At 50.2% G+C, this 16535-nt stretch overlaps 1 protein-coding gene across 3 annotated transcripts in view; it reads right to left on the bottom strand.

Annotated features, from left to right (window-relative positions):
* The window catches only part of LRRK2 (leucine rich repeat kinase 2), a 1446345-nt gene that overhangs the window by 182996 nt on the left and 1246814 nt on the right, over nucleotides 1-16535 (bottom strand). For all 3 annotated transcript variants that reach the window (XM_069229760.1, XM_069229761.1, XM_069229762.1), the window contains one exon: nucleotides 121-193. In XM_069229760.1, the coding sequence (XP_069085861.1) occupies nucleotides 121-193 (73 nt within the window). The remainder of the gene's footprint in view (nucleotides 1-120; nucleotides 194-16535) is intronic.

The following is a 16535-nucleotide window of genomic DNA, read 5'->3' as shown; positions in this document are numbered from 1 at the left end:
TGAAACAAATGAAATTGTACGTATTATAAACACAGCAAATTTGAGTTGCGAACAACTTGGGGATTTGAGAACGGGAATCACTTGACAACGGACAACTTAGATTATTTTTAAATAATTTACCTTGATTGCTACATCTTCGAAAATAGCTATTTTACCATCTGCTGTCCCAACCAGAATAAAATTCTTCTTTTTGCTAAAAGACACAAGTGAATTCCATAGCAGTCAGAAACTTTGAGATAAAATGGGTGTTTGAGAGACAACAGTACTCACTACAACTGATTTAGCGTCACTTCTTTCTATAAAAGTCAAATTACGGCAAAAGACAAAGACAAGAATTCGACGCAAAGCTGTCTTACACATACACTGGTAAGAAACAATTTGTGCACAATTGTTCATGGGGCTCCAAAAGTTATACAGTGTTATCAATATAGAATGCATAAGGCAATGGAAGGTTCGACAATCGTTATCAAGTTCCCCAGTGTTTCGTTGTTTCACCTTTAAGTGAAAATGTTAGCACTATAAACTCTAAAAATGTTAGCATATTTTATTGAGATATTGCTAGGAGTACGTAATGGAGTATTCATTAACACATGCTCACGTGTTACTCTTTATTTTTTGTATTCAAACCAAATAAATTTGAATTTGCAAAGTTTACCTGAAAATAGGGAGCTTGGGTTACCTGAAAATAGGGAGCTCAGGTTACCGACAGATAAAATAATATTACTAATCACTCAGTATCACTCTTCTGGTGTACATTTAGTAAAGCGACACAACTATCAGTACCAATGCCTTTTCATTTAAAAAGAAAATTTGTAGGCATGCTTCACTTTCAAATTCTCAAACCGTTTTAATTCCGAAAATGTAAGCCTTTGTCACAAATCAAAAGCTCCTACAAACATATGTGGCTATTGATTTTCCTTTGAGTTTAGTAGTGTGATGATATACACCGTCTCACCGATGACTCTGCCACATGGCTCTAAGTTGTTAGAGCAGCTTCAAGAACTTGAGAACATCAGAATGGATGCCTCTTTCAAAAGAATAATAGAATAGAGTAATAGAATCATTTATAAATGCACACACAGCGTATATAGCTCAAAGGGCTTAATAAATGCTGCCTCCCCTAAATCCTGTAAGGGTGAAGAGGAGTGGAAAACAGCAGTGATAACGTCACAAATTTTCTGCACACTGAAGGAGTTTTGTCTACCAAAGTAGGAATCCTAGCAGCCTGTCCAAAAAACAACCTGGTCCATTTGTGGCTCTACCAGCTCAACATGTGCATCAGTCCTCCACCTCCTCTCCACCTGCTGTCCCAAGCTGCTTTTAGTTCCACCCTCAGCTGCCATATGAAACCAGTGGGAGTCAGAATTCAACACCTGTGACTGCCTTGGCCCAGTGGGTCCTTCAAATTGTTCAGTTTAGTCATACTTTCCCTTAATCAGTGGCTATGCCACCAGGATTTTCACAAACATTGGTGGATCATGCCTTTATCCTTTGCAGGGAGGTTCAAATTTTGCCCACCAAGGACATGATTGAAGTGGTACCCAAAAGCTGAAATTAGTATAAGGACAACACTCCTTTGGCCACAAGATGAATGGGGGACTAAGGCCCTCATTACGAACATGGCGGTAAAACCCGCTCCGCCGGCGGTGGCGGTAACTACCGCCAACGGTCAGGCGGTGTGGACCACCAAATAATGAACCACCTGGAAAACAGGCAGCCTGAAAACCACTCACCGCCAGAAGAGGAGTGCTAACAACGACGGCAGAGGCCGCCCACAGGCCGACGGAAAGGCCCTACCCACCCATCAAATAATGAAGCAATAGACCGCCATCAGTTCCGGGGCGGGAACCACTGCCAAGCAAAGCCAGGCAGAAACAAACCAAATAAAAGGAAACACTCACTGTAGGGTCACACAACACGCAGAAGCAGACATGGATAGAGAGTTGCAAATGATGCCAGCCCTGCTCCTTGCCATATACCTCCATGACCAAGACCGATGACGAAGGTAAGTACTGCAACCTACTAAACAAGGGAAGAAAGTGCACAGTTATATACCCATCCACTCCACCCTCCCCGCAACGCACCCACAATCCCTCACAACAGCACAACCCATACACCCAAGAGCAAGAGGTACTTACCCCACACAAGGCAAATTAAACCTGCCCAAAGTACACACATGTGCAAAACACCCCCACACAAAGAAAAAATAAACCATGGATACTAAGGCCCTCATTCTGACCTTGGCGGGCGGCGGAGGCCGCCCGCCAAAGTCCCGCCGTCAGGTTACCGTTCCGCGGTCGAAAGACCGCGGCGGTAATTCTGACTTTCCCGCTGGGCTGGCGGGCGGTCTCCTTCAGACCGCCAGCCAGCCCAGCGGGAAAGAGGCTTCCACGATGAAGCCGGCTCGGAATCGAGCCGGCGGAGTGGAAGCTGTGCGACGGGTGCAGTTGCACCCGTCGCGTATTTCACTGTCTGCGCAGCAGACAGTGAAATACATTTAGGGGCCCTCTTACGGGGGCCCCTGCAATGCCCATGCCAGTGGCATGGGCACTGCAGGGGCCCCCAGGGGCCCCGCGACCCCCCCTACTGCCATCCGGATCTCGGCGGTCCGACCGCCGGGATCTGGATGGCGGTAGGGGGGGTCAGAATCCCCGCGGCGGTGCAGCAAGCTGCGCCGCCGCGGAGGATTCAATGGGGCCGCGGTACACTGGCGGGACCCCGCCAGTGGTGCCGGTCCGACCGCGGCTTTACCGCCGCGGTCGGAATCCCCATTGAAGCACCGCCGGCTTGTCGGCGGTGCTCCCGCGGTCCTCCGCCCTGGCGGTCAAAGACCGCCAGGGTCAGAATGAGGGCCTAAGTGTGCCAAAACCAACACTGGCCACACATACTTTAATTAAGCTCCATGAGCAACAGAACTCCAAGAGAAGGCCAATGGCTAATCCATATTTTGAAGTCCGATGGGCACAAATGGCCCCAACTTGACTCCCACAAGTGCAAAGGTACTCCATCTCATAGGGGCAACAATGGGGCATCCAGGCACCTCAGGGAACAGGGGCAGAGGGTGGTGGGGGTGGGGACTTTCGACTGGGAAGGGGGGCCTGGCTTTACGTTTGAGAGGGGGAGGGGGCTTGGGTCTGGTTATAGAACTGGTGGAGTGGCCTTGGACTGGGGTGCGGCAGATGTTCCTGGGCCAGCACGGGGTCTCTTGCTCACAGGAGAGGTAGCACGGGATGGTGAAGGGCGGAAAGGGGCCGGCTGTGATGTGGGAGGAGTGGACAGGGCAAGGAGGTGGGCATGTTTAGGGATGAGACGGGGTGGGTCTGTGGCTTCGAATAGGTCAACATGGAATAGGACGTTTTTTAGGGGCAATCGGGGTAGACCTGGAGGAAGGCACGGGAGTGGAGCTTGAGGGAGTGGTCATGACAGGTGTAGGTGTGCGTGACGTGTGTGCAGATGACTGTACAGTATGCTGAGGTGTGGTGGATGTGTGTTGAGTGGGTGTTTTGGAGCGTTTGAGTGCCTTGGTAGGAGGGAGGGTGGACACAGTGTGACAAGACAGGCTGCCAGTGTAAATGTATGTTGTCTGTGTGTTTGCAAGTTTAGAGAGTGTGCTGCACGTGTCAACCAACGTGTTGAGTGCAGGTGTGGTGTCTGGGGTGCATGGATAGATGTCGGATTTTCTGGTGACAGCAAGAAAGGGGTCATTCAACAGTGAATGAGGGTGCAGTGCCTGTGAGTGTGCATGTAGAGGCGACAGACAGGGAGTCGGAAAAGGTGGACACACTGGGGGAAGTGGACGTTGATGTGTGTGCCTTTGTATTTTGGCTGTGTGTATGCCTGTAGTAGGAAGTGCGGTGTTTGTGTTTTGCAGTGTGCTTCTTGTGTGTTGAGGTGTGTGCATGGCTGTCAGAATGTGTGCTTGGGATGGGAAAAGGGAGTGGGGTGCTGGAAGGGGTAGAGGTGGTTGGAGGGGGGACAGAATGAGCAGGGACACTGGATGCCGACAAAGAGGAAGCCAGAGCCTGAAAAGATCTCTGTAGGCCAGACACGGCACTGTGAATGCCATCCAGGTAGGCATTGGTCTGCTGCACATCTGATGCTAGCCCCTGGATGGCATTGACGATGGTTATCTGCCCTACACAGATGGTCCTCAGGAGCTCAATAGCCTCCTCCGTGAGAGCAGCAGGGCAACTGGGCCAGGGGATGAGGTGCCTGGGGTGATGAAGACACCCACCATTCCGGGTGAGCGGGCACGGGCAACTCAGTGGGGAGCAAATGGGAGGGCGGTGACGGTATGGGGGTGACGGAAGATGACACAGAATGGGTGGGCCCACTAGGGTCCACCACCGCCAGGATGCTCTCATTGGAGGAAATATCAGAGTCACTACCTCCAGTGGTGGTTGCCTCCCCCGTGGTACTCCCCTCGCCCTCCAACCCAATGGTCCCCTTGGTGTCACTCGACTCTGCCTCTTTGGAACCGTGAGCCACTGAATCCCTACTCGCCGGTGCCTCAGCTTCCTCACCAAATGATGCTGATGTACACAGACAACACAAGAGAACAGGGATGGGGAGACAAAACAGGAGAGACACTTGTACATAGCTGAATGGAGGTACATAACTGGTTCACACATACACCGACCCTGCAAATATTCCACCATGCAGCACCTACTGCTATACACATGGGCATGCCCTTGACTAGTGGCCACAACCCTGCTCTACAGCCATTTCCTACATCACTGAAGGACCTGAAGTACTGCAGACCTAACCCTTACAACCCAACTCCCCACAGGGGCCATTATGTAAAAGGACATCAGTCAGAGTCCCTGCCACTAGACAGCATACATACCACAGCACACTCACACATCCATCAAGGAGGCATACAACGGTTTCTGTACTCACCCCCTTGTGTCTGCTGTGTATCCCACGACTGTACAGTGTCAAACGTGCACACATGTTTACAGCCATCTACCACCATTACACACATCCATGCCCCCCCAATCCACCTACTGACCTGTACCTCTGGTCGACCGTTTAGCTTGGCGTACAGGGGCAGGACCCCGTCCACATGCTTGTCCAGTTCCTCGCTGGTGAAGGCCAGGGCCCTTTCCCCTGACACTCGTGCCATTTCCAGGACCAGAGGCAGGACACAGCAGCACACTCAGTGGAGTACCTGCATGCACGTAATCCGGAGTCAAGTGAAGTTTGGGTGACGAGATGGCGTACGCTCCACAGCGGTGTGCACCATCACCGCCGGTGGCAATCATGATACGCTAATAATCCCCATTGACAACCATGTTAACCAATGAATGGTCACACAGCGGTGAACACCACCTTACGCTATTACGGCAACCGCTAGCAGTATGAGGTCACTTCCACTACGATATTTCTGGATTACAGGGGGTAGACATTTTGGCCATTACTATGCAGTTATTGATTCCTCATTTGCCCCATGCAGGCCCTATCGTCCCCAATCCCCGTAGGCATGAACAAATATACATTCACTCACCACAACAGTCCTGATGTATCATTGAGGGCATGTCACTCCAGTTTAACATCCTACTAAGCATATGTGTTGTCGACTTCTGTGCAGCAGTGCTGAATATTTAACATTGTGGGCAGATGTATGTGTGTCCCTCACGTGTATTCTCAACTCCTCCTAGGTACGGACCCACGTGGCGAGAGAGGACCCCATCGGTGTACAGACCACTTGTTGATTTGGGGACCATGGTGGAGTGTTACATCATTATCAATTACAGACTCAACCGTGCTACAATTCATGAACTTTGTGCATTACTGGATCCATCACTGAGCCCAGCTAATTTGAATCAGCATGCCATCACTACTGAAGTGCAGGTGCTCTCTGCACTCCATTTCCTGGCCACTGGCTCATTTCAAGTGAAAGTGGGCGTAGGTGCAGGTTTGTACGACATCTGCAGTCCTATGTGAGGTTTCCCCAAAGTGCTTACCTCCCTACTATCAAGTCAGACTTCTACGCCTTTGCCAACATTCCCCATGTGATAGGCGCTGTAACGGGTTCTTTATCCCGAGTGGAAGGGATATTGGATTAAGACGACTGACGCATTTTCAAGGGGTTAACTAATTTATTTCTGTTACGTTTATAAGGTAAACTTATCTTCTTCTCAGAATACCAGACTTGGTATGGTCTCTAAATGCAAATAATAAATCCCTTGTTTATTTATTTTCTCTTCCAGGGTTCGGACAAGGGTCCTGGTGGGGTCTGGTCCGGCTTTAAGAGGGTTCTGCTCCTCCCGTGTGACAGCGGCCCAGGTATCCAAAAATAAGGAAGAAAAGAAAAGAAAAACAGGTAAGTGGGGTTTTAAGAAGTAGGTAGGATTATTTGGGTTTAGTAGGGGGGTGGGGGAATAGGTAGGAGTGCAGGTAGGTGAGGGATACTTTTTATCACGTCCTCCTCCTTGCCCCAAGTGCCTTCGTGGAGCTCCCCTTCTTGTGGTGGTAATTATTTAGGGTTGGGTTTCGTGCGGTTAGAAGGTACACTGGTTTCCCCTTTTTACACTGTCTCACCTCCCTGATAGGACGTCAGCCCCCTCCCCTTGGCCCTCCGTAGTCCCAGTAACCACCCGAAGCCCCAGTCCCACTTGGGGTACGACCGTACCTCTGTAGGCCACGCCCCTCCAGGGACGCGGCCGGCTGCCTGACGGTCTCCCGACTTCACTGACCCAGGGGCGGGAGGCTCCCTGCTTATTGCTCTTCCTTCACGGTGCTCGTCTGCTTCACGGGGACTCGCTCCGTTGTGGTGTGCGTTTTGCCGTTCGTCTTGCTCTCCCCCTGTTCTCAGCGTGTCCCAGTCCTTCGCGTCTCCCTTTGCTGCGGCGGCGTCCCGATCCTCCGCGTCTCTCCTTGCTGCGGCGGCGTCCGTCCATTTAAATTTCCCTCCGACGTACATGACGTTTGACGTCATGTAGTCCCGAGCTCCTCGGGTGCCCCCGGGGGATCCCTCGTCAGTTTCCTCGCTTTCATGCAAACCGGCGTCAGAAGACGTCCGGTTACACATCCCCTCACTTGAATGGGGCTGTTCGAACCCCACAGGACCCGGGAACCGGGATAGATAGTCGGCCTGACCCATAAGGTCACCTGGGAGATGGCAGACCTGAAAGGAGAAAGGTTGAAGCTCGATGAACCATCTCAGGATGCGATCGTTGGTATTTTTATATCTTGAGAGCCAGGTAAGGGGAGCGTGATCTGTATATAACAGAAAGTACCTGCCCAAAAGGTAATATTGGAGGCTTTCAATTGCCCACTTAATGGCAAGACATTCTCGCTCGATAATGGGATACTTCTGTTCTCTAGGAAACAGTTTACGGCTAATAAAGACTACGGGATGGCTTACTTCGGTTTCATCTTTCTGAAAAAGCACGGCTCCCAATCCTACGTCGGAGGCATCCGTTTGAAGATGGAAGGGTTTATTAAATTCAGGGCATTTTAAAATCGGTTGAGTAGTGAGACATCCCTGTAAGGTACGATAACTATGGAATTGACCTGGGCTTAGTCTCGTAAAGGTTTTAGGTTGTCCCTTTCTCAGAAGGTCAGTCAGGGGGGCGGCCAAGGTGGAATAATGGGGTATAAAGCGTCGATAGTATCCTACCAGGCCTAAAAAAGAACGGACCTCCTTTTTTGAGGTAGGAGCATCGATGCGTAGGATGGCCTCAATTTTGTTCATTTGGGGTCTCAGTATACCTTTCCCTATGTGATAGCCCAGGTAAGAGATATCTTTAAAGGCCAGACGGCTCTTAGAAGGGTTGGCTGTCAATCCAGCCCTTCTTAATGCTATAAAGATTTTTCCTATGTGTGTTAAATGGTCCTCCCAAGTCTCGCTAAATATGACGATGTCATCCAGATATGCGGCAGCGTACCTGGTATGAGGTCGTAGAATTGTATCAATGAGACGTTGGAAGGTGGCGGGGGCCCCATGTAACCCGAAAGGGAGAACATTAAAATGATATAGTCCAGAGGGGGTAGAGAAGGCCGTTTTTTCTCTATCTTCTGGGGCCAGGGGAATCTGCCAGTAGCCTTTCGTCAAGTCGAGAGTAGACATGTAGTGAGCTTTCCCCAATTTCTCTAAAAGTTCGTCTACTCTAGGAAGAGGATACGTGTCAAACTGGGATATAGAATTAACCTGTCTAAAGTCAATACAAAAACGTATAGACCCATCCGGTTTGGGCACCAAAACTACTGGCGAACACCAGGGGCTTTGAGAAGGTTCTATAATGTCTAGGTCTAGCATTTTCTCTATTTCGCTTTCCACCAGAACCTTCCTAGCTTCGGGGATACGATAAGGGCGTAAACGCACTATCTTGCCAGGAGGGGTTATGATCTGATGATGTACCAAATTGGTTCTACTGGGTGTCAATGAGAAGATCTGAGCATGTTCATCAAGGAGTTTGTTTAACTGCTTGTGCTGTTGAACCGAGATGTCTGTATTTATGACCGGTATCTCCTGTCCACGGGGCCGGTCAGTGGGGCACCACTCCACCTCTAATTCCTTAACAGTGTTAACCAGACATCCTTGGACCGGGTCATTCACAGGCTCTTCCCATTTTTTTAGCAAATTAACGTGAAAGATCTGTGACCTATTGGGTCTATCGGTGAGCTGAATTTTATAGGTCACAGGTGTTACTATTCCTGTCACGTTATATGGTCCCTGCCACTTTGCTAACAATTTATTGTCTGAGCTAGGGAGAAGCACTAATACTTTATCCCCTATGGAAAAAGACCTCAACTGAGTATTCTTATCATAATATCTTTTCTGTTTTTCTTGAGCCTTCTCCATATGTTCCCTTACATTCTCCCACACCGTGTGTAGGTGGGTTTTAAATTCTTGGGTGTATTTCAGAAGGGTCTTCTCTCCATCCTCCTCCTCCCATAATTCCGCTGCCATGTCTAATAGGGTTCTGGGTTGTCGTCCGAACAACAATTCAAACGGACTATGGCCCGTAGAAGCCTGCTCATGGGTTCTGACAGCGTATAATACTAAGGGGAGTTTCCTATCCCAGTCTTTACCTGACTCGGAGATAGATTTCTTTAAAAGGTTTTTCAGCGTTCGGTTGTACCGTTCCACTAGACCATCGGTCTGTGGATGATAAACCGACGTCCGCAATTGTTTAATCCCCAAGAGTTGACATATTTGGGACATTAGGGAGGACATGAACTGGGTGCCTTGGTCGGTTAAGACCTCTCGGGGAAAACCGACGCGGGAGAAGAATCCTATCATGGCGTGGGCAACACTCTTGGTGTTGATGCTACTAAGAGGGATGGCCTCGGGGTACCTTGTGGCGTAGTCTACCAACACTAATATGTAACGGTATCCTCGAGAAGAGGGTAGGAGAGGACCAACTATGTCCATTCCTATTCGTGAGAAGGGTATATCTATGATGGGGAGGGGTTGTAAAGGGGCTCTTCTCCTCGTCCCAGGATCAATCATTTGGCATTTAGGGCACTGTTGACAGAACTTCCTAATCTGAGAAAAGACACCCGGCCAATAGAACCTCCTCAACAGATACTCCTCCGTTTTTTCCCTCCCATAGTTCCCACCCCCTGGCTGACTGTGGGCTAGGTGGAGAACTTGTTGTCTGTAGGGTTCAGGGACTATCAATTGCTTCTTTTCTGCTCGGTCATTGCTGGTAACTCGATATAATAGATTTTTTTCTATGGTGAACGAGGGACCTTTATCTTGGAGGGTCCGGGGCCGTGCGCTTCTCCAGGCATGAACTAAACTTGGATCCTCTCTTTGGCAGCTCCGAAAGGGGGGAAGGTTAGTAAGGGTAAGAACCGGTGTAATTACCCTCTCTGGGCTTGTATTTTCTTTTGCGTAGGATTTCCTGGTTGCTCTTTTTTCACCTCGGGAGGGTTTATATCGATCTATCGGGGACGGTATCTGTATGCTAGAGAAGGGAGCATTTTTCCACCAGGTATCCATTTCTTCAGAATGTCTTGTACTATCTAGAAGCTCCGAAAAATTTGTAAAATCCGTTCCTATAATAGCTTCTTCGACTAGTCGTTCCACTACCCCCATCCTTATGGGATTTTCTTTTCCTCCCCATGACAGGGTGGTCCAAGTTAGAGGATATTCTTTAGTTTCCCCATGAATACAACAGATGGACACAGTAAGCCCGGCAGTAAAGGTAGGGTTAACAAGTAGATCAGCTCGGATTACGGACTGACTGCACCCTGAATCAACAAGGGCCAGCGTGGGTCTTCCATTGATAACCAATCTCTTCTTATATGGGGTTTCTTTTCCCTCGGTATAAAAGACTCGTCCCCTGGTAATTCCAATTTCCATTGGTTCTGGTTTTTCAGTTTTTAGGGGGCAAACCCAGGCTATATGACCCCATTCACCACAACTAAAACACTGTGGTTGTTGAACATACGGCTTTTCAAACCCTCGCGTTTTCCCACTTTCCTCGTTGGTTCTTCGTCCTGCCGAGGAGGATGAACTGGGATTCTGTCGAATCGGGCTAGGTGTTGGCCGAAGGGGGGGGACCTTAAATTCGAGGGAGCGGTGAAAGGCACATGCTAACTCGATGGTGGTGTTAGTGTCTGGGTTTGGGTGTTGTTTGATCCAGTGACGTGTGTTGGGGGGTAGGGCATCTAGATACTGTTCCAAGAGGACGATCTCGATAATGTCTTCCCTATTAGCCCCGATGGGGCCTAACCACTTGAGACCCAAATCCTTGATCCGGAAATATAGGGCTCGGGGATTTTCGGAGGGTCCCCACTTGGCTTTTCTAAACCGGACTCGGTAGTGTTCTGAATCGAAACCCACCCTTTCCAGGATGCTCTTTTTAATGTCCTGATAGGGAGTTATTCCACCTGGGTTCACCGCTTGATAAGCTGCTTGGAGGGTTCCTGTCAATAGCGGGGCTATATATTGGCCCCATCGCTCCTGGGGCCAGGTAGCGGAAGTGGCAACTCGCTCAAAATTGGTAAAGAAAGCATCTGGGTCCTCGCCTTCCTGGTACCGCTGTAGGACCGAACTGGGTACATTCGGGTGCACCCGGGTGGCAGCAATGGTATCCGTGAGATTTTTAATGGCAGTTTCATGAACCAATTGATTGTTGGCCATGATAGTGGCCTGGCTTTTGAGCGCGTTTTGCAGGGCTTCCCTTTCCACTTTAGCCTCCTTCTGTTGTTCTTCCCAGACTATTTGCAGATGCCTCTGTCCCTCGGCTAACTGCTGCATCATATCTGATATTGTGGGTTTATCCTCCATGGTCCTAGACTGTCTGTCGCCCGGTCCAATATCCCACTTCTGACACCACTGTAACGGGTTCTTTATCCCGAGTGGAAGGGATATTGGATTAAGACGACTGACGCATTTTCAAGGGGTTAACTAATTTATTTCTGTTACGTTTATAAGGTAAACTTATCTTCTTCTCAGAATACCAGACTTGGTATAGTCTCTAAATGCAAATAATAAATCCCTTGTTTATTTATTTTCTCTTCCAGGGTTCGGACAAGGGTCCTGGTGGGGTCTGGTCCGGCTTTAAGAGGGTTCTGCTCCTCCCGTGTGACAGCGGCCCAGGTATCCAAAAATAAGGAAGAAAAGAAAAGAAAAGAAAAACAGGTAAGTGGGGTTTTAAGAAGTAGGTAGGATTATTTGGGTTTAGTAGGGGGGTGGGGGAATAGGTAGGAGTGCAGGTAGGTGAGGGATACTTTTTATCACGTCCTCCTCCTTGCCCCAAGTGCCTTCGTGGAGCTCCCCTTCTTGTGGTGGTAATTATTTAGGGTTGGGTTTCGTGCGGTTAGAAGGTACACTGGTTTCCCCTTTTTACACTGTCTCACCTCCCTGATAGGACGTCAGCCCCCTCCCCTTGGCCCTCCGTAGTCCCAGTAACCACCCGAAGCCCCAGTCCCACTTGGGGTACGACCGTACCTCTGTAGGCCACGCCCCTCCAGGGACGCGGCCGGCTGCCTGACGGTCTCCCGACTTCACTGACCCAGGGGCGGGAGGCTCCCTACTTATCGCTCTTCCTTCACGGTGCTCGTCTGCTTCACGGGGACTCGCTCCGTTGTGGTGTGCGTTTTGCCGTTCGTCTTGCTCTCCCCCTGTTCTCAGCGTGTCCCAGTCCTTCGCGTCTCCCTTTGCTGCGGCGGCGGCCCGATCCTCCGCGTCTCTCCTTGCTGCGGCGGCGTCCGTCCATTTAAATTTCCCTCCGACGTACATGACGTTTGACGTCATGTAGTCCCGAGCTCCTCGGGTGCCCCCGGGGGATCCATCGTCAGTTTCCTCGCTTTCATGCAAACCGGCGTCAGAAGACGTCCGGTTACAGGCGCCATTGATGGAAACCACATAGCTCCCATCCCCCCACCCCCCACCCCAAGAATAAGTGAACAGGTGTACAGAAACAGGAAGAACTTTCACTCCATGAACATTCAATTGGTGTGTACTGCTGACCAGTACATCTCACATGTGAATGCCATGTTCCCTGGATCAGTCCATGATTTTTTTGTGCTGAGGAACAGCAGTGTGCCACACATAATGGAACAACTACAAGGGGACAGAGGATGGATCATAGGTAAGTGTGTCTGAAACTTTTTGGCACATAGCAGACAGCCAGGCTGTCTGCAACTGAGGGTTGTCAGTGACAGTCCTGTTTCGCACACTTTTTCAGGTGATTCTAGCTACCCCAACATGCGTTGGCTCCTGACACCAGTGAGGAGTCCTAGGACAGATGCAGAGAGGAATTACAATGAGGCCCATGGACATACTAGGAGGGTGATAGAGCGCACAATAGGTCTCCTGAAGGCTAGATTCCTTTGCCTCCATATCTCTAGGGGATCCATGAGCCTGAAAAGGTGTGCAGGTAGAATAGTGGTGGCCTGCTGCATGCTGCATAACGTGGCTGTGAGGAAATCTATTCCCCTCTTGGAGGAGGAGGAGGCTGTATATCCAGACCAGCTTCCTCAGAGAAGGGATGAGAGTGATGGTGATGGTGAGGAGGGGGAAGATGTACACTCCAGTAACCAACTGACCCAACTTGACTTCCAGTAACTATGTGGGACAATTTGATGATGTTGCTGTCTGTGCAGCATACTGTCATTTTGCCTTATCCTCTATGGGGGTGTTGGGTTTATAGACATTGTCACTGTGACCAGGTTTGCATGGGACATGTGACATTATGGACAACTTGTTTGACAATTCTGTTGGCACAACCACATGTTATGCGTGGGGTGGCATTCCTTCAATTAAGATATGAATAAATGATTTCAAAGACAATTGCATCCACACTTCCATTTGATTCAACCTAATGACATGGGACATTTACATTGGTGAACAGGTGTTTTATTTGGTGTCAGGGGTGCCATCGTGCACTTTATAGTCATGGGAGTGGGCTACTGGTGGATGTCCATATTGGTTACATGGATTCAACGTTGTTGGCAGTGGTGGTATATCCATCTGTTATTTACAGTTTTTGGGGTTGTTATTGCACGGTGGGGACGGTGGTTCAGTGGCACTCTTGGAGGACAGTTCTTGTAGGAGTCACTTCTTAGAGGGGGCCTTAGTATTGGCAGATGTTCCCTATCTGGGCCTGAGGGACTGTTTGTGTGCCTGGTGTTGGCCTGTACTGGTTGAGGTGCAGGTCTCCTGTCTGTCCTGAGATGCTGGCATAAGTCCACTTGCTGCTGCTGCTGTTGTTGTTGTTGGCCGATCTGTATCTTGGCCTGTAGTAGGGGCTTCCTGGTTTGTGGGGGTCTCAGGCTGGGTTGGGACAAGGTGCAGCAGCGCACCTGCTATGGTGGCCATAGTGGCATTGTGCAGTTCCACTGCTCCATGGTCTCTGGGTGTTGGGCTCTCTGCAGCCTTTGACTCTGCTCCAGGGTGGCAACAATTTGGACCAATCTGTGCTGGGTATGGTGGTATGCTCCTAGGACCTCTGAGATCACGTCCTGGGCTGCAGCATCTATCCTGTGGCCCCCTCCCTGGGCCACGGATGCCCTCCCACTGGGCCTAGCCCCCTGTGCCTCGTCCCCTGCACAGGTCTGGCGGTACCACTTGTATTGGGGCCACCGTCTTTCTGCCTGTTGGTAGGTGGTGACTGTGGCCTCTGTCCTTGTGCTCCACCAGTCTGGGGCCTGGACACACAGGTCTGGGTCCAGTTGCCCTGGCCTGATGTTGGTGGGTGTGTGGTAGGGGTGCCAGTGGTGTCCTGGGTGGGGCTGCTGGATGGTGGCAGTCCAGGACTGTGTGAGGGCCAATGGTATTCCCCACTGTCCAGGGTTTCCTCTCCAGTGTCCTGGGTGGTGCCTCTGTCTCCATGTGGGGCCCTGCCACTCCTTGTCCTGTCCATCAGGCTTGGCATGGGTGGTGGTGCCTGTTGGGGGGGATGGACATGTCTGTTACAGCTGCATAATTGGATGGGGTGCATAGGGCTGGGCTGTTTTGTGCAGGTTTTCCACTTTTGGTTCACGCAGGGTGCCTTTGTGAGGTTGCCATTGCATTTTGCTTAGGATGTGAAGGTGCATTGTGGGTGGTGTAGTGCCTTTGTGATTCCTTGAATGGGTGGGTGGCTGTACACAGGGGGAGGGATGTGGGCCTGTTAGTGGGTTGGTGTGCATGCAGGGTGACTGTATGTAGTGATTGTGGCCTGGGTGGGGTAGTGGTCCGGGTGAATGTTGGAGGGGTGGGGTGGTGCATGCATTACAGGTGTGGTGGATAATGGGTAATTGTAGATAACTTACCCGAGTCCATTCCTCCAGTGAGTCCAGTGAGGCCCTCAAGGTGCAGGATGGCCAGTACCTTTTCCTCCAAGTCAGTGTAGTCGGGTGGTGTTGGTGGAGGTCCTCTCCCAGTCTTCTGGACTACAATGTTGTGCCGGGATGCCATGGACCTCACCTTCCCCCGCAGGTCGTTTAATCTCTTGCAGATGTTGTCCCTCGTGCGTGGATGGTGTCCCACTGCATTGACCTTGTTGACAATGGTCTGCCATAACTCCATCTTCCTGGCGATGGGTGTATGCTGGACCTGTGACCCGAATAATTGTGGCTCGACCTTCAGTATCTCATCCACCATGGTCCTTAGCTCCCTTTCTGTGAAGCGTGGATGTTTGGGGGGTGCCATGGTGAGTGGTGTGTTGTGTGGATCTAGGTGAGGGTGCTGTTGTGAGATTGGGTGTGATTTGTGTATTGTGATGTTCAGTGTCTGCTCGTGGAGTTCTCAATCTCAGTTGTCCTAATGGCGTTGCAAAGGATTGTGGGATATGTCTGTGAGTGTTTTATAGTGTTGTGGATGTGTGTCAGGTGTGTGGGTTTCAAACTTACCAATGTGTGCAGTTCTTACTGTTGGGTCCCCTTTGCTGGCCGTGGTGGTCTGTACCGCCAATGGTCGTTAGACTTCCACTGACCGCCGCAGTGATTTGTGCATCATTATTTGGAGGGCGGGGAGTTTATGTGCTTGGTGGTGGCGGGGTGGGATGTCCTGCATTTCCGCCGACAAGGTCCTGGTGGTGACTGGTTGCTGGGAATTTTTTTACGGATTCAGATTTTTGAATTTTTATATGGTGGGTTTCTGTTCACCGCCAATGGCCAGATTCTGTTCAGCATCGCCATGCCGGGGAACAGGGTTTACTGCCATGTTCATAATGAGGGCCTAAGACCGATCTTGGACTATAAACTCTTGAATGCTTTCCTCAAGACAGATACATTCAAAATGCTGACACTGGTCCAGGTTTTGTTGGTTTTGGACTTTGAGGGTTGGATGGTGACCTTGGACTTGCAGGATGAGAACCTCCATGTGCCAATCCTGCAGTCCTACAATCAGCACCTCTACTCTGTGGTAGGGACAGAACATTTGTAATTGTTTGATCTGCCCTTCGGCATTACCTTGGTAAATTCAGGTGTACACAAATGTCATGCCAGTAGTCAGTGCCCATCTTTACAGGTCAGGATGCATGTATTCCTCTGCCTTCATGACTGGCTTCTGAGGCTGAGCTTGCCTCAGCCAGTTCAGTACCAACTGTTGGTCATGGTATCATTGCTGTCCACTAGGGAGTTAGCGATCGGTGGCCTGAAATCCCACCGTCAGCCTGGGCACAGAATCTCCTTTCTGCGCTCACAACAAGTCTGGGATACTGAGTCAATGATCCTGATATTTCAAGACCACATTTGTTCTGGACATTGATTCCGAACCTTCGTGGCTTCAAGATTGCATGCTTCCTGATGGTGCCTCATCCTTTTTGGCATATGTGGCCTGTTAGTGGAACATTTGCTTTTAATGGGCTTAAAGCTTTTGATGCCCTTCAGAAAACATTAAAAATTCGGACAATGTGGCCTGAGTTCTGTGTTGGTGCATGGCTGATGCCCATCTGCCATGTGGCAGGCTGTTCTCCTTACCCCAGCCAGAACTTATGGAGCTGAAAGTCACATTCCCTCCGGGCTGAGGAGGGAGGGGGGTTGTCAGGATGATGTGAAGATCAGAGGCCCCTGTTCACTGATGGAACAGCTAAATTACATTGACGGAACAACTGAATCACACCCAAGTTTTGGAGCTGTGCACCATC

The sequence above is a fragment of the Pleurodeles waltl genome, chromosome 4_1 (assembly GCF_031143425.1).
Source record: "Pleurodeles waltl isolate 20211129_DDA chromosome 4_1, aPleWal1.hap1.20221129, whole genome shotgun sequence".
In the NCBI taxonomy this organism is placed as follows: Eukaryota; Metazoa; Chordata; class Amphibia; order Caudata; family Salamandridae; genus Pleurodeles; species Pleurodeles waltl.
Note: the sequence above shows the minus strand (reverse complement) of the source record. Positions and strands in the feature narration are given on the sequence as shown.